This window comes from Taeniopygia guttata, chromosome 3 (genome assembly GCF_048771995.1).
Source record: "Taeniopygia guttata chromosome 3, bTaeGut7.mat, whole genome shotgun sequence".
NCBI classification, from domain to species: domain Eukaryota; kingdom Metazoa; phylum Chordata; class Aves; order Passeriformes; family Estrildidae; genus Taeniopygia; species Taeniopygia guttata.
The window spans coordinates 114,595,117-114,615,796 of record NC_133027.1 but is presented as its reverse complement, the minus strand read 5'-3'; the positions used below and the strand labels follow the sequence as shown (position 1 = coordinate 114,615,796).

Below are 20,680 nucleotides of genomic sequence, written 5' to 3'. Positions count from 1 at the left end.
GCCAGATCAGCTGGCCCAAAGCATCTGACTGACCTGTTTGTTTCATTCCAGCAGTCTGGGGCTGACAATCCATGAAGGAAGAATAAGGGAATCCTGAAGCAGCAACAGACTGTTTGCTCCTGGATTTTGTCCAGAGGGACTGTTTGCACATCAGTGCTCTCTCTTACCAGGTATGGCACAGAGGAAATAGTGAAGCTCCTTCATTTGTCTGAAGGCCCAGGGCTGAGCCTTTTCTCACAAACACCATGAGTTGTGTCTCACCATCAGCTTTGGTGGTAGGACTAAAGGGAGCTATTCCAGAGGAAAACTATTATTTTTTAATACTGTTTTGTTTTATCTGAGCCTGATCAAAACCTGGTTGCACATGGTGTTAGTCATGTTGTGGCAAAACAAGGAGGGGGAGTGGCACAGGCAGCTGGCAGAGACGTCCAGGGCTGCTGCAGCTCCCATCAGTGACAGCCTTAAGCTGCTGTGGTGTCACACCAGCAGCTCCTGTTGCTGTAATTTGCCATTTGCCCTTGGAGGGATAGAATTCATTTGACTAGTGGTGTGTGTTTTTGGGGTTTTTCCAGACCAGTGGAGGGTATAGGTAGTTTAGTTCTCTAAATACTGTTCTACTTTAAAGTAGCACACATCATAAACACAATATTTGAAGAAAGTTTTTCCTTCTCTGTGTTCCTTATGCATAGATAATTTATATTTTGGTGCATGAAGAGCAATAGAGGAGAAGTTTCCTTCTGTTGGGGGAAGTTGGTTGTGCACTTTGTTTTGTTTTTAACCTTCCACTGCCTTTTTTCCTGGAATCTTTCTGTGAGTGCACAGACCTTTTCCCTCCAAGGCAAGGCAGCTGCTCGTCTCTGGTATCACAGCCATCATCTCCCCTCTCCTCCTCTGTGAGTTGGCCAGCATTTTGCAAAGGTCAGAGGTGTATTTTAGATAAAAGTTACTCAGCACAGAAGCTGAGTAAGGAATGATGTTATTTTTTTAAAAATCAGCCTGGAGATATTTCTTTTTCAGTACTTATGCATTCTGAGGATTTCCTTGCCCACTGTGGCTCTCAAATTACTTACTGATAATACTCCCAAAACAAGAATTTGTTGACTTCATTTTATAGAAAAGAAGATAAATGTGAGCCTGCAGGGCCACAGGCCATTGCTTGACCACCAAATCTAGATCCTCTGTCTTGTCACTCTTACTCCACCAAGTTTTACTCATTTCACTTCTCTTCTGCCCCAGACACTCGTGTGACTGTGCTTGGAGCTGCTGGACTGGAACACTTCAGATCCATCCTGTCCAAAGGAGCTGCCCGTTCACTGCAACCCTTGGTGTGGAGCAGGGTGGCACCAGCCCTATCCTGCTGTGTTCTTTCCCTCTGTGGTGGTGAACTGGTTGAGGAAGCTTTTCGATAAAAAGGTGTTGGGATGAGGGGATGCTTCAACCAAAGCTTTCCAAAGTGCTGAGCACCAATAATTTAACACAGCTTCTCTGGCATCTCCTGCCAGGAGGTCTTTGCCATCCCTGTGAGATTGAGGCTACCAAGTTTTAAATGCTTTTTCTTTCTGCTAGTGAACATAAGCCAGGAGGGATGGTTTAACCTGAGACTTGTAGCAGCAAGGGACCCTGTAGAAAGTGTTTCCTTTTAAATGGCACACAGAGGGCACCCTGAAGGGAATATGCTCCATGGCTTCCTAGTGTTGGGGCCTGAGGCTGTACTTCTGGGAAGCCTCTAGGAAAGCCAGATTTATTGTAATCTCCTAGTTATCCTTCTTAAGGCTGAAGGCTGTTATCTATGGGGCTTGCTGTTGTTCCTTCTTTACACCTCTAAATTAGTTTTTATTTTCTTAATTGAAGTAGGATTATACTAAAGCAGCTCCTGTCATCTCATAAAGCAGTACAAAAATTCCAGATTATTTGTGCTGACTTCTGCTTAGATTTTCATGCTCCAAAAACCCAGCCGAGTCTCATTTCTGTCTGCAGTGGGACCATGGAAGAAAAGGAGACATCACCGAGTCTCACCTCAGAGAGCAGCATATTGGACCTCCCCTCTGTTTGTGACCTAGCAGAGCCCTTTCTGCCTCCACACAGCTCTGAAAACAGCCAGGAGCTTTATCCTTCTGGGGATGTTTTTCCCTCCCCACCCACAGGTAACAGCTTCTGCTTCTCCACACGCTCTTTCTTTGGCCAGTGCTTCATCTGTGTAGGCAGTGTGTTGCTTGGCTGAGTCACTGCAGTCTGATACTGCCTGTCATAAACCCCAGTTTTACCAGAACTGCAGTCTGCTCCAGCTGGACACATACAGTGGGAACTGTGGGTTGATGGGGCACAGGAGAAGAGCTCAGAGGATGCTGTCAGCTGCTAATGTTCTGTAATACTCTTCATATTTAATGTGTACTCATAAGGACAACTAATATGTCCCTCAGACATCAGGAGTGAACACTGTCACAAATTAGCATAGTCAGTAGGAAGAGTTTTTAAACTTTTCCCTTTGTTTTTCATGTGCTCATCATGAGCTCAGGGTGCAGCCTCATTACGCCATTACTTTAATAATAATAATAATAACAATAATAGTAATAATAACAGAGTCTTTGCTTGTGCTAATGACATTAGTGTGGTGGTATCGTTTTAGGTCAGCCACTACTCCAGATGATTAGAAGTAATGGTATAAATTGTTTATCTGAGAAGATAAGGGACAGCTGGCAAGAAATGTGAGATCAAAATGTGCTGGCCCAATGGCACTTCTTGCCATATAGTCATGCTGGCTGGAATGAGGGTTCTAGTGATTATATTTAGTACTGGGGGGGAAATAAGTTCTGGACAACAAATAATGTGTGGAGAGGATTTGTCAAGACACCTGAGTGGGTAGAACATCACTGATAACATTTCTTGTTGATTTAGAATCTTAAATAGTGTAGAAGTAGGGTTTGGCTCCTCTTCTTACTCTAAAGTGCTTTTCTGTGGCTTGCTTCAAGAAATTAGCTTGACATTCAACAGGTGAGTTTCTTTCAGTGGGAATGTCGCTGTTTTTGTGCCAGACAGGTAAGCAGTGGAATCTACCAGCTGATCTCACTCAGCTGATGTTGACTGATTTCCTGTGCAGTTGCCTTCAGCTCTCGGTATGGGACATCCAGAACTGTAATGGAATCTGCCAACAGCAGAGAGCAAGCCTTGCTTTGGTTTTTCACACAGACAGGGAAGTCACATCTCTTATGTTAGTAATGATGGGAATCCTCTGGTGCTAACCTCTGCTTTAAAGCACAACACATATCACATTTCGTGATCCACGTTGCACTAGAGCAATATCATGTCTGGTTTGAGGTTTTGCTTTATTTTTATGTGTAAGAGTAGTGATCAGCACTGCAAGGAATGTCCTGAGCCAGCCTTTTCCACTGGCATGGGAGAGGAGGATGGAGAGGCTGCTCTGGTAGTGAGACAGGCTGGAAAGCAATTGTCTGCTCAGGTTTCACAAGCCTGTGTGGAAGGTATGAAGCAATCCTGGGAGCCGTGAGGCAGTTCCTGGGATGTGTTGCTCAAACACCATTTAGTGTGGCTCAGGGCAAGTGGCCTGGGTTGCTGTGCTGAATGGGACACATGGGATAACTGCATGTCTGAGGCTTAGTGGGGAGGACACACGCGGAAATGACAGTGCTGGGGAAGTGTTTGTGGTGCCTGTGTGGAGCAGGCAGCTGAGGATCAGCACCAAGGTATGCTGAGAGGGCACATCCTGCCTCCTGGCTGTCCCCAGCACCCCCTGATGCCAGTGGGGATTCCAGGTGTGCTGAGGAGGGCAGGTGAGGCCCATGAACCCTTCCCTTCATTGCTTATTGTAGAGACTGCTCACAACTGAATCCACTTAGCAATAACTGTGGGACACCCCCTGTGCTCTTGGAGTGGAATAATCCCAGTGTCACAGGATAACCAGTTCATGCTCTGACCATCTTGGCTCTTTTCTCCTCACAACAGCATCAAACAATATACATACACACTGAAACTCTCTCTTTTGATGCAACTTCAACGTTCCAACCCATTGAGTTTGGTCACTGTGGCAGAAGAGACAGGAAGATGATTTTAGAAACAGTCTGCCCATGTCAGATATTCTTGGAAAAGCAGGTTCTGTCAAATGTTGCTTCTTTGTCTTGTCAGGGGGCACTGAGAACTGCTGCTGTGGCACTGCATGGGAAGAGTGGGAGTGGCTGTGGGTTGCACCCCCACAGAATGGCCAAGAGACTGGGGCTTGGGCAGGATGGATGAAGATCTTCCTTAGTGATTCAAAAGCATTTCCAAAAGGCCCATAGGTCTCTGGGAATGTGGCAGCTTCCTTAGGAATGAAACAGACTGACAGGACAGGCTGTGTTTCTGCCATCTGCCACATGAACTGGACTGAGACTGACTGAACTACCACCCATCTGTGCCTCAGGAGGTGGAAATGGTCACTCCTACTGCCTGAGGCACCAGTAACAGGTTTTATTAGTCTAGAGAGCCTCCATCACTTCTAATAGCAGAAGGAAGTACTCATTAGCCATGAATACAGGGCCTTCAGAAAGCAGGTATCCCCAGGCAAGAAAGCAGTAGTCCTGTAGGAATATTACTAAATCTCTTAAATGGTTTATAAATTAGTGGTTTGATGATTGGTGTGGAAGTGAGGGTTCTGCTCTTGCAACAGGCTTTCATACCTTTAGCTTATTGTCATAGTGAGTTCAAGTGTCTAAGTGGTGATAGAAAATTAAATGGGATCAGTAAACACTTCAGTATTCTTCATCTTTTTTAATCCAATACTGGAAGAGAATTTTTTTTAATTTAATTTTTTATCTTTTTTTTTAAATCTGCATCATTCAGTTGCTCAATACACCAGGAAGACCTTACCACTTCCTCTGGATTAAGAAAAACTGCCAGCAGAAGTTCTTACTTGGCAGGCAGCACTCAAGTGTATGTGTGGGAAAGCCTTAAATCAGGGCACTGAACCAGAGATTACCAGGGACAGTGGAAAAATACTGTTTACCTGGAAAAATTGCAACCTCAGGAAGTGTTAGAGAATAATCAACAGTTGTGCTGTACAAATTGGTAGAGCACAGGGTTCTGGGCTCTGCCTGTGCGCTGTGCTCAGGCAGAACTGGATTTGCCAGTGCAGCCCTGGAGAAATTCTGCTAACTTTGGAAGCAGCCTTTGAGAGTTCAGCTGTGGAATCATACCTGGGAGACTGCCTGCCTGAAGCGTGGGCAAAGCCCAGTCCCATCTCCTTTCATGGCCCTTCCTAGGGCTTGTGATCTTCAGCACATGGGTCTCCCTGTTTGTCCTGTAGCCTCTGCCTTCATTGCTTTTTCTCTCTAATGAAAAGCAGTGGAAAAGCTCTGCTCTAAAATGGATGGGTGGACAGGGTCACCCAGTGGAAGAAAATGGTGTGTCACAGAAGCAGAGAAAATAAAAAACAGGTGATGTTAGGAGAAAGAGGGTGACAGAGTTTCCTGTGAGCTTGAAGAGACCTGCAATTATCTAAGAGCTGGTTGGCTTTTTTTCAGAAAGCAGAATTAATTAAAGCCAGCTTGGGAGGCTAGAGGTGTTCAAACCTTAGTTGCCTCTCCAAAAGTGCTACTTTTGTTCCTGCAGTTTATTTCAAGTTTTGAGCCCAGGCTTACCTGTAATTATTTTCCATGCGCTTCCCTGACCTCTGTAGTGCAGGGAGACTCCCAGGCTGCTCTTGGCTGTGCTTACTATTCCTGGTTTATCCTTAGTGTTGGTACACAGTGAGAAGTCAGCTCAGGGAACTGGCCCAGCTTTCTGGGCAGCCATGTGAATATTTGTGTGGATGAAGTGGGGACAGCTCCTCTTCTTGGCAGCAGCACAGGTACAGCCAAGATCCAGTGCTCTGCCACGTGTCCTGGCTTTCACAGGGGTTCCAGCCTTTCCAGGATGGTGGTTTCTGAAAAATGTGGTGTTGGGTTATGAATCTCTTCTGCCTTGTGGGCAGCCAGGCTGTAGGTTCTCTCTGATCAGCTGTGAGGCATTGTAGGCTTTGTTCAAAACCACCCATTTGGAACACGTTGTGGGAGCTTGGGGGACATGGGACAGACCATTTCACTGGAGACTCTGGCTGCAGGCACATCAGTGAGCCTGGGCCATGGCACTGCCACCCAAATCAGTCTGGTCACAAGTTGCCCAGTTTAAAAGGCATGCTTTTTGGGCTGTTCCAGTTGCTTTCTGGGTTTTCAGGCAACTGTGTTAAAACAAGCAGGGATTTTCAGCCTGTTAACACAGCTGTCAGTTTTACAAGCATTTGGGATTCTTCTGGAAAAAAAATGCTACCTATTCCCAGTGAATTTACATGCCCAGTTTTGTGGTGGGTTGCTGTGTCTTTTATTAGCAGCTGAGGAGTGGTGCTGATGTTGGTGCACGTGTTCTGACTTGTCCTTAAATGCTCTCTCCTCCCTATCATGTCCTCTGGCCCATCAGGTGTTACTTAATCTGTTTTGCAGAAGTGGGTTTGTGTTTACTGAAGAGCTCTAGCATGGCTGTAGCAGCCATTTTTACATTTTTACATGGCTTCTGCATTTCCTGCCTGGGAGTTAGAGGCTGAAAATGAGAGGAGTCAGCAACAACCTTTTAGGGCTGGCTCTTGGTGGGTGCTGGGAAGTTCAGTTCAACCCAGAACTCAGTGCTCATTACTTGGTGTAGAAATTACAGCTTGGCCGTCTGAGCTGCCACTGCTGCCAAAAGTTCCCAAATTCCAAAATGGCTTTTTTGTTTGGCTAAAGACTTTTATATGTAGTCTCTTCAAGAGTCTGTGTAACTTTATAAATCCAAAACGTGTGTGATGTTTAAAATCACTTTCAAACTGAGCCAAAGCTGAGCTAGAAAGGGTTCATAAGTGCACTCCAGGTCAGATACAGAAACTTCTGATAGTCTCCTTTGCCTAAGAGATATGGATTACACTGAGAATATTTTAGTATTTGGTTTGCTTGGAAGGTGAAGGGAGGGGTGCTGTTTAAAGGTGCTTTGTGATGTGAAGAGTCTTCTTCAACTGCAGGAAGTTCACAACTGCAGGAAGTTAACATGCAAACCCACTTCAGTTTGAGCTGTGTCCCACACAACAGAGCTAATTATTATTAACCATAGAACAAAATAATTATTGTTTTTTTTAAAACCAGGGTGTTGGTTTGAAATTTGTTAAGCACCGTGCTTGCCTTGGCCGTGATGGGAACACAGTCCCTGCTTTGGGAATTGGTGGATTTTACCGGTTTTGGTTTGTTTCCTGCTGCCCTCTAGTGCTCAGTGTTGCCCATTTCTGATTTCACCAGCCTGGCAGGCCTAAACCTTCAGAGAGTTTAAGTGATGTGTTTTAATCAGGTGCACTCTCAAGTATGACCAAAATGCTAGATTTTTCTTAGACTCGAGTGTTATCAAGAGGTAAAAGAACGGCACAGTGTTTCAATGATGTTAATTTTGTGTAGATGGTGTGTGGCAGTGAGCTTGAAGTCGTGCAGCTCCACTGAAGTTATGGGCAGGCTCTTCAGTGGTTGTTTCCATGGCTCTGGTGAGTTTGGCATCATGAACCCTCCAAGCATCTCTTTGTGACCCAGTTGTGTTGAGTACTGGATGAAAAGGCAAGGTGGAATTTATGCCAGCTGACATAAAAGGAGTACAGGGAAACTGCACAGCACACAAAAGAAAGCACTGGGCACCACTGGGCCACTGTAGGTCTTAGATTTTGTGTAAATTAATTTTCCAGGGACGTGCTACATAAAGCACTCAGCCAAAAGTAAGTCCTAGACCAAAAAAAGGCAATGTTTTATTCTTCACAGTCTGAGGAAGAAAACTGGTCCTTTTTGAGGAGAATTAGAGCACTATGCAGACATCAGGGCAAAAAATGAGACATGTCCCTTGCCTTTTCAACTTTAATGCTTCAGAGTACCTCTGTGTTCTATGAAAGTGAACAGTTTGTATTAAACCATTAATAATTAGGAATCAACTACAGAGAAAATGCTTGAGTAACAGAGTCAAGGAGTTGCACTGCTGCACTGAAGTTGTCTGATTGGATTCTGCATGAAGGGGAGCTTGGGAGTTTGTCTCTTGGGAAGGAGAATTTGTTTTGCTTCTTATTACCCCGCTCTGATTTTGATTGGTAATAAATTAATCTAATTTCTGCAAGCTGAATCTACCATGATGGTATGCAGTGAGTGATCTCTCCCTGTCCTTATTTCAACTCATGAACCTTTTGGTGTATTTCTTCACCCCAGTCCAGTTGTGAAGGGGAGTGTGGCTTTGGGGGCAGCCAGCCAGGGTCACACCCTCAGTGCCAGACAGTGGGACTGGTCAGATGTGTAGAGCTCTGTCTGCCCTCTGGTGGGACTGGGAGCTCTTAATATCACCTTGTTCTGCCAAGATGTCAGAGTCCAGTGGGCCATTTCTTCCTTACCTTTATCTAAATTGTCATTCCAGCCTGGACTTTTAGTTCTCTCATTACAGTTACCAATGTTTGTCCTTTGCTGTGACCTAATCCAATTCAGACTGCAGTAATGACATTATGGAAATTGTTCTAAGGTAGCTGTGAGGCAGATTTGTACATGTTTGTGCAAATGTTGTTTTATCTTACCTGTGAGCATTAATCATTTAAATGAGAGGGAATTAAATCCTCTAAATAAATGTCAAGAATTTGTTCAATAGGCAAGAATGGACAAGAGTTTGTTAAATTCTTTATTAATCACTTTTCATCCTCTGAAGTGCAGATGTGGAGTCCTTTGAGATGGAAAATTATAATTGGGAACAGAAGCTGTTCAAATAAGGGTTTTACAGGGGAATAATAGACAAATTCAGCCATCATTTGCAACTGCTACAATGGCATTAAATATTATGGGAACAAAGAACAATTTCTAGGCTAGTAAAAGAAGGCCTCAGGAGTTCTTCCTGACCAAACACAGACTGGTATCAGGCTGGGATGAGGGTGTCTTTGGGAAGCCAGATGCTGCTGGCTCTGTGAAGCTGCTAAATTCAGTGCAGATGTGGCTGAAAACTTGCACCTTGCTTGGGTTTCTCCTTAATGGCTGCTTCCCTGGGCTTCGCCATCCTGTAAATATTTGTTTATCACATATGTAGTGCAAAGTTTCTCCTGTGCTTGAAGCTGCTTTTGCAGTCCCACTCAGGCTTTTCAAAGACCTCTTGCCTTGCAATCTAGAACAAAGATTCACTCAGGATGGCTGTCTCCACTACACTGAGCTCCTGTCTGAAACATATTTGCCTGTTATTGTCTCTAGTTGGGCCCCAGAATTTTCAAGGAAAGACTGTGTGAACAGGTCTGTGTGGCATTGGGTGGCCAGCAGGGAGCCGTGGCATAGGACAGCATTTCAGCATTCCTTGTTAGCCCCTCAAAAGCATGGCTCCAGAATGCACTCGTGGCTGTGACTGCAGTTTCACACACTGGGCTTGGTGCTCTTCCATTCTTCTGGGTTTGGCTGCTTATTGGTTAACTCTGTCATTATTTTGAAGCTCAGGAGCCGTGGAACAATCCCTGGTGTAACTGTGGGGGTGGAAGGGTGTGGGAAGATGGATAGCAATGGCATCTGCATTGATGCAGAGAATATTCTGCATGTGTGTGTGAGCTCTTCACCCATCACCTTGGGTTGCCCTCTTAACTTCAATACATTTCCTCTTTCAGAAGTGATGGTTTCATATGCTGAATTCCAGGATAACTTTCTATAGATGCTTCTTACCATTGAAATGACTATTGATAAGTGTATTTGTGTTGTGTTTGGTCCAGGTGTCCATAAAATATTTCACCAAGCAGTGTGCAGAGTGCTGGGAGATGGTCCCCTGCTTTCCTGCTGTAGTGGTGAATTTGTGTCAAAACAAGGATACTATGAACCAGATTTCAATGTATCTATGAACAGTCAGTGCTCAATGTTTGAAACGTTGAGAGGCAAAGAAGTTCACTTTACACTGTGGAGAAAAAGGGTTGGTTTACAAAAAAAAACAAAAAACAAAAAAACATAAAAACAAAACAAACAAAAAAAAAACCCCAAAAAAGACCTTTAGGATGTGTTTTTAGCTTTAAAACCATCAAGAAGTTTGCATTACAAGATTGACAGACATGAGAGTTACACAAGGGACAAAGACTACAGAGGAGAATGAGAGGAAACTCGTGGGAGTGAGAATTTGTGTCCACAGAGGGAACACAAAGGGGTTGGACTATGGCTCCTGCAGATCATTCTGCAGAGTGTCCAGTTAGACTTATCCCATTTTTCTTCCTGCTTTTAGAAAAAGAAGCACCTTTTGTAGGAAAGAATTTCAATCAAACTCCCAATTTTCCTTAACAGCTGGAGAAGAGAAGTTACAAAGCAAATCCTGAGAACTGTAAGCCAGGGTAGTCATTTTTCTAACAAAGTGCTCCAGTAATGCAGTAATAGCAGTTGTGAAACATTCTCATGTGTGCATGAATTGTTCTGTGTACTTTGGAGGGCAAGAACTTCTGTACTGCTGAAACACCTCCACAGAACGCTTTATTTTACCTAGGGAGAAAGGAAAGTGCACACCATGAATCCTTACTAATTGAAATAACTGTGCAAAGCTGCAAAGGGCTGTGGCTGTTCCTGTTACCTGGACATGTGTTCATGGCACCTTTCCATCAATGTTAAATTTTGTATGGGGCTCCCAAGATGTAGGCTCCTTCCTTGTGTAACAGAGTTGCTGTTTGCAGCTTGGAGTTGTGGTTTTGTTGTAGTGCAGGTGATGGAAGAATGACCCAAGATCATTGGGTGTCAGTGCTGACAGCCAGCAAGTGGCAAATCATGGAATGCCTGTGCCAACATAGTTGTGTAAAACCAGCATTGCCCTTCCCTGCTGTCTGCAGAGCCTGCCTTGGTGCCTCAGCTCTATCACTTAGCTGTGGGTGGTAAAGATCTGTGAAAGTGCCTTAAAAATGGCAATTGGAGTAATGGGGGATGTCAGGCTAGGGCAGAAGAAAAGGGCAAATTGGCTTGGAATGCCATGTTGAGGCCAGGCTGTGCCAGCCCCTGGGATATTTCTTTGGTACACAGTGCTGTGGGGACACCCACGTTGGCATCAGTGCTTGGGAACAAGAAGGGTTGCATTGGCCTGAATTGCAGCTGTACTCAGGGCAGAGAGCCCAGGCAAATGGTGGTGCAGAGCTTCCAGCAAACTCTGAGCTTCACACATTTCTTCCCATGCTCTGGGACATCTCACCTCCAGTCCAGTGTGAGTGGTGTTTGTGGTTTAGAGAGTGATGTGATGATCTGCTTATGCACAATGCATAAATAAGAAATGTCACTCCTCGAGTCTCTTTAATACCTCTTATTTTCTTAACTCTATTAGTAAGTTTCTACAGTTTTTTGGGTTTTTTTTTTTTCCTGGTCTGATTCTAAACATAGGGGTTTTGTCTTGTAATTTACCAGATTCACTTGTCCTGGTACCCAAAACACCTGATTTTGTTTTGTGATCAAATATGAATGGTCTTTTTCATTTTCACTGGGAAGCTTTCCTTACGTTTAGCTCTCGGTTATTCAGATGTTTTTTCAGATGTAGTCTGTGACTGTGTGGTAGAAAAATCATCTGGAGTTTATTAGACCCAAAAGGCCAAGCACTGGCAGTTGTTAAAATGCAGCAACAGTAAACAAGATACATCTGCCCTGATTGCTGTGGGTCTCTCATTGCCTCTGAATTTATTCCCTGAATTTGGAGCTTCTTTAGGAGCTGCTGTGAACTGGCAACAGAAAAACACATCTCAGGGAATCCTCTGTGCCTAGTGGCAGGGAGGAAAACAAAAAAGTTACACTGGTGTTGTTCAAATGAGAAGCTGTGCTCCCAGGATGCTGCTTAGTGTAGAGGGCAGACTTGCTGCTGTGAAAGGATGCAGATTGTTCCCAGTTTTGCTGTGGCAGGTTCGAGTGAGCTGAGCAGGAGGCTGTGGGCAGGATGCCTGTGTTCCCTGTGCTGAGTGGAGCTCAGGGTGGATGCAGTGCTGCAGGGGATGCTCCATAGCTGAGGTGAGGATGTAGGGCTTAGCAGTGCTGCCTGCCATTAGTATCTTCTGGCTGCAGGGCCTTTCTCTCTGCAGTGAGGTGGCTTGGATTAATGCCACCATTGTGGGGGTCACTGTGGTCCATTTGCCCTGGATTTGTGTGCAGTTATTTGGTCCCTGCCTTTACGTTCACACGCTGCTCTCAGTGTTTCCTGGCTTCCCCTCTGTAACATCTGGCTTGTGCCACACCACATGGATTGAGCCCAGTTGAAGTGTTCCTAAAGCCTCACTCTTCAGACTGCTATCACCACTTACCTGTGGGGCATCTGGTACTGAATTTAAATTCGATCTCTGACTTAATTCAGGCCTCATTTTTCTTCTCTCTTTCTCTGGTTTACATCACTGAGCTCACTGGTGTGCAACTGATGAGGCTGCAGCATAAAAAATAGTGAGTCATAGCCCCTTAGCAGCAGACTGCAAGTATAAAATACAGCACACATCATCATCCACAGTATTTTTTGAAACAAAACAACACAGCCCAGTGATTCAGCATCAGTGTGGGTTGCAGTACATGAAGGTTTGTCCTGGAACCCTTCTGCATCTGATTTCTTCCTTCATTTCATGAGTTTAACAACCCCCCACCCCACTGCCCTCCCTTCTTTGTGTTGTGTGCTGTAGACTCCGTAGTGGCCGGGCCTCATGTGCATGGACATCTCTTGCCTCTGAAATCTCCTCCCAGACCGATGGAGTGCTGTCAGGATGAGCAGGGCTGCTGCCTTTCCAGCAAGCCTCCGTGCTGAGGCTTTCTCTGTGAAGGGTGGCAGGCAGCTGGTTATTTATTGCTGCAATAAGCACTGGCAAGCAAATGACAATATTCTGTGCTGTGTGCTGCGTGCTGTTCTTTTCAGCCTGCCCAGGGATTTCTGGCTATGCTCTGTTTGAGTTCGCTCTGGGTGGAGGTGGAAGCAAGGGAGAGCTTGAGTTTTGCAAGTTCCCTGTGTTTTATAAATGTAGCACTGCCTGTCAGAGAGGTTATCTTACTCCAGAAGTTCCTTGGGTTTGTGAAGAAGGTAAACCCTTTGCCTTCCTGCCTTCCAGAAGTGCCTACAGACTGTTTTATACACCTCTAAGTAGTGAAATGATGCATGCCAGTACTAAAGGAGGTCCCAGCTTTGTGCAGGCTGCAGTGCCTAACAGGAGGAGTTTTGGGGGTTTGTGTGTGTATTTTTCATGGTTGTTGTTGTTGTTGTTGTTTTTTAATTAGTTAGTTTGTTGGGTGTTTGGTTTCTTAATCTGCACATAGGAGACAAAAGCAACCAGGAAGACTAAATATGGGAAAACAGACAAGTATACTGTAATATCTTCTAGATGAATGGAGGCTTTGGTACTCTCATAGTGGTCTGTTTTTATACGTGTGCTTCTGTCTCAGCGTTGCAAGCATTTTCTTTTTTCTATTTTTAAAATTGAATTTAAACCAGTAATAATCTCAGGAGGAATCTGAATGTTGGTTCTGTGTCTGTTGGACGAAAGGAAGTCAGTAGAATCAAAATCAGTCACTTCTTACACAGCAGGTAATTAGATTTTAAAACTCAGTGCAACAGGAAATCATTGAGGCCAAGGGTTTAGCAGAGAAAGGGGACTCTGCCATGATTTGGGTAGTAAGAGCAAGCTCAGTCAGTAGTTCTTGCTGATACAAATGTTGCTGAGATATTGAATACATAGGATGGTGTTCCAAGGCTTTTGTTAATTCCTGTCTAATTTCAAGTGTCAGGTCACACCCACATATCCCCAGCACCAGATTGCCACTTAGAACAGAGTACAAGCGGAGGGGACATTCCAGACTAGAAACTGATCTAATCTTGCCTGGTGCGCCCTTCCTTTCCCCTTTAGAAAAGAGTATTCCTGTTCTGCAGCTGGCAAAGCTGATACCAATGCTGTTGTAGGTACAACTCTTGCCTTCACTGGACTGTACCCCATAAGCACTGTTACTTGAAAAGAAATCCTTGGATGAGATGCCCAGAATCAGAAGCAGAAGGGAATTGTTGGACTAGAGAAGCAGGCAAGGCAGAGTTGAAAGAGGGGAAAAATTTTTTTGGGGTTCCACAGTGTAGGTTGTATTTGTGTATGTGTAAATTTTATAGTTGTATTTTACTTTAGTAATGAATAACCTACAGATAGATAAACCAAAAATACAGTCACTTATGCAGACCTAAGGAATACTCATCTTTAATATGCTGACCCAATGCCTAGCCCAAGTCCTTCTGTACTATTCATAATACAAACTTACTTTGAATTCAATTATTTAAGCAGTTATTGTCTATTAAGATTGCAAAGAAATGTATCATCTCTGCTTCTGGTCATGGTGCAGCACAGGTGTGATCTGTTTCATGATATCTCACCATTCAGTAGCAATTTCTTGAAAGGATGAACATTCTGCTGAAGAGCTGAATAGAAGCAGAACCGGATTTACAAAGCTACCATCTGCAATCCCAGCTGAACTTAACATTGTTCTACATTGCTGCTTCTCTAGATGTCTAATGAGGTTATTTCTAGGTTAATTTTTCTCCTGATGCAGTCTTAATTAAAATGTAAAGAAAGCAGCAGAAGTTGCAAAATAAAATAACTTGAGAAGATCCATTTTGTGCTGCACCAATGCTTTGTGATAGGATGTTTGTTACAGCTGCTAATTATTATTTTGTATGAGGCACTTGCCCAGTAGCATCTCTGTGTGTGTGTGAATCATCTGCAGAGCATTCCAGAAGTGAAGTTAGCTCCAGTGGCTGAGGCACTGAGTTTGTGCCAGTGGGTTTCATTCCTGGGTTGGATTGAATGGAAGGAAATATTAGGATTCTTAAGCCCAGCAATCTTGGAATATAAGAGGAAATATGTTTGCATTGTTAAGAAATCACATATTTCTATTAGCTTTCAACAACCTTCTGACAGTTAATGGAGACAGTGATTTATTTCTGATGTAACTCTAGCTGGGATTGTTTTGATGAATCATTCTTTTGCAGAAGATTAAAGCAAAAATGAGGTTGATAGTTGGATGTGATATTCAGAATGAAAGCATCAGGCTCCATAATTATCAACTGTGAGCTGCAAACCTACCAGGGTGAGTTAGACCATGTGGTGAAAGAGGGTGATCGTGTGAAAAAAATGCAGAAAACAAAATGCTGGTTTGTCTGTGCTATTTCCACACACTGCACACAATAGTCAGTCATGTAAATTCTTCAGGATTTCTCTTTTATACCTGGCAATGAAATATTTGTAGATGAACTTTTGATTATGGATTAATTGACTGCTATCTCTACAGCTGCTGAAGAGTTAGAATGAGGGAATATAAAACCTAGTGGTGTCTTTCAGGCAATAATCTGTCTTTAAAAAGTACATGTGGCTGGTTTAAATACTTCTGTCTAACAACCTGTTTTGTTACATCCTTTGTTTGCCAAAATCTTTCTCTCCCTATCACAGAATAAAGCCACTGTGCTGTTTCTAGATGCCAGTGCCCAATGGTGTTGAAGTGTGGAAGCCTTTGCTTTCTGGGGTTAAACTGATGGTTTTCCCTCTCTTGATCCTCCTGCCAAGTAAGCAAACAAACCAGTTTAACCACTTCTTGATATGATTTCAGAAGGAAATCCTTCAGAGAGGATCTGCCAGGAGTCTCTCACCTATTGACCACAACGAGAATTTGCCTTTCCAAAGTGGTGCTAAATGAATGTGTAGGGATCAAACTGAGCCAAATGCTCTTGCAGCAAAGGCATGGAAAGAACCACATTATTTCATGGCTGTACTATTGGAGCTAGAGCCAAATCTGGCCTTCTTAGAAATACTACAATTCTGTGTGCCACATGATCCTGCTCATCTCGGTTCCTGTGGGAACTTGGAGCAGGTATTAAGGCAAGAGTGATCCCAAAACAGTGAGGTGGTCAAATTTGAGGGAAGACAGGTGGCTTTCTTTGGTTTAGCAGCGTCAGTCAAGGCATTTACTTGAACATTCCAAGCTTTTTGAAGCCCTGCCAGGGAATAGCTGGGCCCTCCCCTCCTCCTCACCTCTCAAGCAGACCTCTGTAGCTTTTCTCAGCCAGTAAGTTGTTAGCTTGCTGCAGCAATCTGGTTCCTTCACTTGATCATTGCATGAGAAAGCCATCAGGCTTCACTGCTGTTTGGAAGCTGTTACATCTGGTAATGTGGCTGGGGTTTTCCTTTTGCAAAACACTGTTGATTGCCAATTTGAAAACAGTTATTTCTGGGACCAGTCTGTTCCTGTGGATTTTACATTTCTTCAGGACACCACAGTATCCCTGATCGCTCTTGCTGTAGTGACAAATGAAGCGACAGAAGTGACTGTGCTGATTTAACTCTTGGTTTGTCTTTTTCTCTAACTTTGCCCAAAACCATCCTTGTTCTCCCTCTGTGAGTGTTTGTGTGAACATCTCTGGTCTCATTAAAATTCATGTGAGTATTTCTTAAAGCTCAGTGCAGTCTTTAAAACGTGTCCCTGTCCAAAATGTGCTTTGGTGCACGTTGAGTCGTGCTTAAAGGCAAAAAGCTAAGAAAAGGCAGTGCAGTAAACCACCTGTTGCACCTTAGCTATTCCTTGGTACAAAGAGCTCTCCTGGGGAGAGCATGTGCATCCAAAGGAGCTGCAATTTGTATGGCTTCTTACCCTCTGGATAGCTTCTGAAATCCTCCTGCTCAGGGCCCATCCACTTGATGTGGAGATATAGTTCATTCAGGGGATTAACTGGAATAAATCAATCCATCCTAAGGCACTTTTTCTGTCTCTGCAGAGCTCCAGACACTAAATGCCCTCAGATGAGGGCTGTGAAGGGCTGTGGGGATGGATGCTTGGAAGAGTTGAAGCCTTGCTCTAGTCAGCAGTGATCTGCTGCTGACAACATTGGGAAAGCTAATATGGAGATGTTGGCACCTCTTGCTAAACCCCTTTTCAAGTCTGTGGATTTATAATATTTCAGATTGTTGTTACCTAGATGTTCTGCTCTGGGGTTAATATTGCAGAATGAAACAGCACATTAGCTGTAAGAGAGTATTTTATTAAAATACTTCTTAGATTGTTCCCTGGCAAGAAACTTTTCAAATACTCTCCCTTTCATATGTGCTCAGTAATCTGTTCATCTTTTTTCATAATATTTTTAATATTTTTACAAAACTGGGGAGTGTTTGGTGTTTTTCCAAAAGGAAATTAAATTCTGTTTTCTGCTAGGGGCTTTTCATTAGACTTAGTCTGTAGCATGTGTCTCTAGCATCAGTATCAGCCTGATACTGGGCAATAATTGACTTTTGCATTCTGTCTGAGTGGAGTTCACCTCAAAGCCTAAGATCTGAGGGAAAAAGTAATTTGTGCAGATGGTCTTCATAAAACAAAGACAGATGAAACCTGGAGCTGTCACAGAATTGCTCTTACAGATGCATCTTCTACAAAATAATTACCTCTCTTGAGCCCAGTAAGTTAATCAGTGTCTCTTGTTTGTGTCTGCAGTGAAAACAATTAAAAGCTCATTTCCTGGTTTTTAGGTAAACCTACAGATTCTCTGATTTTTAGGGGTAATTAGATTTATTTTGATATGTATCACAGGCCAAAGTGTTCCTGTTGGACAACTAGCTGTCTGTAATATAATTTACTTGTAACCAGGATGTAATTTCTTTTCAGTCACTTTTTTTTTCTTGGAATGGTGTTTGCTAAAGAGTTCAAAATCCTTTTGTCTCCTGTCATGTAAATTGCATTTTAAAAGCTTAGGTCTCTTTGTACAATCATAAGAAACGCCATTATTTGTATTTATTTCAAGCTTCCTTTAAATTATTTTTTTTGCAATATGAGGAAATATTCTCTTCTGTAGCTGAGAAAATAATCACTGATCACTCACAGGCAGCGAGATCTGTGCACCAAGTGCATGCAGGTAGAGAGGGGCCCCACTGGGATGGGCAGGGGGTGTTAGAGAGCAGCCACTGACACTGGCACCAATTCCTCTCTGCAAATGATGCCTTTCTCCCTGCTCTGCACAGTCCCTGCTCCACCAGGACACTCCACTCCTTTGCTGGCTCCAGACTGACCCTGCTGCGTGTAATGTCTGTTTTGTTGAGCAGGAGCAGATTTAAACAACTTTTCCCGTGCCTCGTGGCTTGGCAGGAGCATGAAATGGTGAGACAAAGGTTGGGGGGAAAAGAGCTCCAAACCTCAAAAAAACCCCAAGGTGTTTTAAACTCTGTAGGACATGGTGGTGATGGTAGGCTTAAAAAAGAAGTGGCACGGCCACACCCCACGATTAACCTTGCATGCCTTCTTTAGGATAGCTTCACTTTGCTCTTTGTGCTCTGCTGGAGACCTAGCACTTGTGACCTAATGCCAAATCTATATCTAAAATATTCCTTTTGTCTCCACCTCTGCATGAATACCTTAATCTCTGAACTGTGTCAAGGCTGTGCTGCAGCAGACTGGCCTCTAATTTTTTTTGTTATAAAGAAAGTGTGACAGTAGCTGCAGAGAGGGCACTAAGCCTCTATATGTGTTTTATTTTAATTCTCACCGGACATTTATTTTATCCTGATTCAATTGCTTACTCAAGGGCACCAGATTTTTGTGAGTGTGTGCCCTTAATGCATTAAACATTTTTCCAGCTCAAGGAAGCATCAGATATATTTTCCATTGCCTTAAGAGTCACAACTAAACTGCAGCAGTGAACATGGCCAAGGGGAAGTGGAAGAATGTGGCATTAGGAAGTGGATTTGTTTGTAGAGTGGAGGAAATAAAAAACTCTTGTGGTCTAAACCTAGAGGTTTTAAAACCTCAAAGCTGAGGGATCTCCTGAATGTCAATTTTATTTTCTGACAGCTGTTCTTGACTTAGTTTAATTAATGGGAAATGCACATAGACACCTTTTTGTAATTCAATATTGTTCGAGTCCAAATCACTTTTGAATATGAAGATTTTCTGGCACACTCTTGTATGTGCAGCTACACCTTCTTTAAGAGGCTCAGGTGTCTATATTCTGTGCAGAAGTGTCCTCTTGCAAAGGTTGAGAGGCTTTCAGATGGCTTGTAAGGAAATGAAGGAGATTAAGGTAGCAGGTTGTCAAGGTGATGGAACACAAATTAACCACTTATGTCCTCACATTGCCCACATGTGATCTAAAAAAATCCCTTTTAAATAACCTTTGAAGACAAATCCCAAAACTTGAGATGAAAAGGTTCACTGAAGCCTTTCTTTCAGAATTCCATTTTATTTAGAAATAAAGCATATGTATTTGCTACAATCACAGTATCCAATCTGTTTGAATTACGTACTCTTTAGGCCTTTTAAAACAAAATTATTGAGCTGATCATGAACTTCTTGGTATTTCAAAGAAGTTAAAAGAAAATCGCCCCAAAAAAGGTGTGATCTGCTAAATTATGTGGGCTGTCAAATCCCACCCACCAACAAGTGTCAAATAAGAACCAGGAGACTTGAGCTTGTCCTGGAACACAGCTGTCAGGAGTCTCTCCAGCTTAGATACAGGAATTGCCCAGTGGTAAACTTTCCTTTTTATTTGAAAAATGGAATCTACCTTCACTGTTAAAGATCTCTTTTATATCACACACATATCATACTTAAACAATTTTATAATTGAATAAAAATGTGCATTTTCATGCATTAATTATGTTAAATATTTGCTGTTTCATTTCAGTAGGTAAATGGCCATATTAATATGGTTAATACTATTAATTATGTTTGTATTAATGTTTACCAGGAGTGCTAATCAGTATCATTAATTCACTGACATTTTTAAATGTGGTTGCACCTGTGTTCTCATCTGGATGACAGAAGAGCAATGGGAATTGCTAAATAACCCAATTACATTGGTTGCTTCACTTTTTTTTTTTTTTAAACCATTGTGTAGTTTTGGGAGTCTGATCAACAAACTGCAAATTCTGAACTTGCTGTTGTTGCCTTGTATATGCTTCTGTAGTCTCTCTAGCCCCTACTCAGAGAACAAATTCTAAACAAACACTGGCATTATTCCTCTCCCTGCTCTTTAAAAGTCATACAAAGACTCCCACATTGCCTTGAAAAATAGTTAGAGAGTGGTTCTTTACTATTTGTAAATTATCAAAACATTTATACCGGCAAATACCAGGTGGGTTAAGTTTTTAAAAGTTTTCTCTCTTTCCCTGCCTTGCTACTTGTATGATAATTTTGGAATAAAGTGGGTATTTTCAGTTAGGCACTCTTAGGGTGTAAGGTTCATTCATTCAAAAATGTTTCATTCAGTTAAGAATCGGTGGAGTTGCCCTAACTTGGTCTTATTTATCTGTCCTTTTCTTCACCTTATTTTGCAGGAATTAATTAATTTTTCTGTTCACAAGTATTAGGTTGCAGTAACTATCACTAACCACAGTTCGTCAGTAGTTGAAGGAGCTGCTAAAAAGCTCTGAGCAAGTGCTTCACACACAGCCGTGTGTGCAGCCTCCTAGGAGAGCCATCCTGGTGCTGTGTGATACTAATATGGGATGGACAACGTCAGTTTTGTTTTATTTTGTTTGCTTTGTAAACAGGATTTCAGCTCTCACTTACCTTCATAGTTTACCCAGAGTTGTATCCGCAATTAATTTGGGTGAAATGTTTGATTTGGGGCAGAACTGAGAGGTCTGGGTGCACCCAGATCTGCTCACAGCTAAGAAGTTCTCATAAACAGCAGGACTAATGGGCTGCAGAACCAGGTA

The 20,680-nt window shown here is 43.0% G+C and overlaps 1 protein-coding gene across 1 annotated transcript in view; it reads left to right on the top strand.

Annotated features, from left to right (window-relative positions):
* SHLD1 (shieldin complex subunit 1) overlaps positions 1-20,680 on the top strand; it is a 50,729-nt gene that overhangs the window by 14,815 nt on the left and 15,234 nt on the right. The window contains exons 2-4 of the mRNA XM_072927679.1: positions 52-170; positions 1,237-1,413; positions 1,978-2,144. Of these exons, the coding sequence (XP_072783780.1) occupies positions 1,985-2,144 (160 nt within the window). The 5' untranslated portion in view covers positions 52-170; positions 1,237-1,413; positions 1,978-1,984. The remainder of the gene's footprint in view (positions 1-51; positions 171-1,236; positions 1,414-1,977; positions 2,145-20,680) is intronic.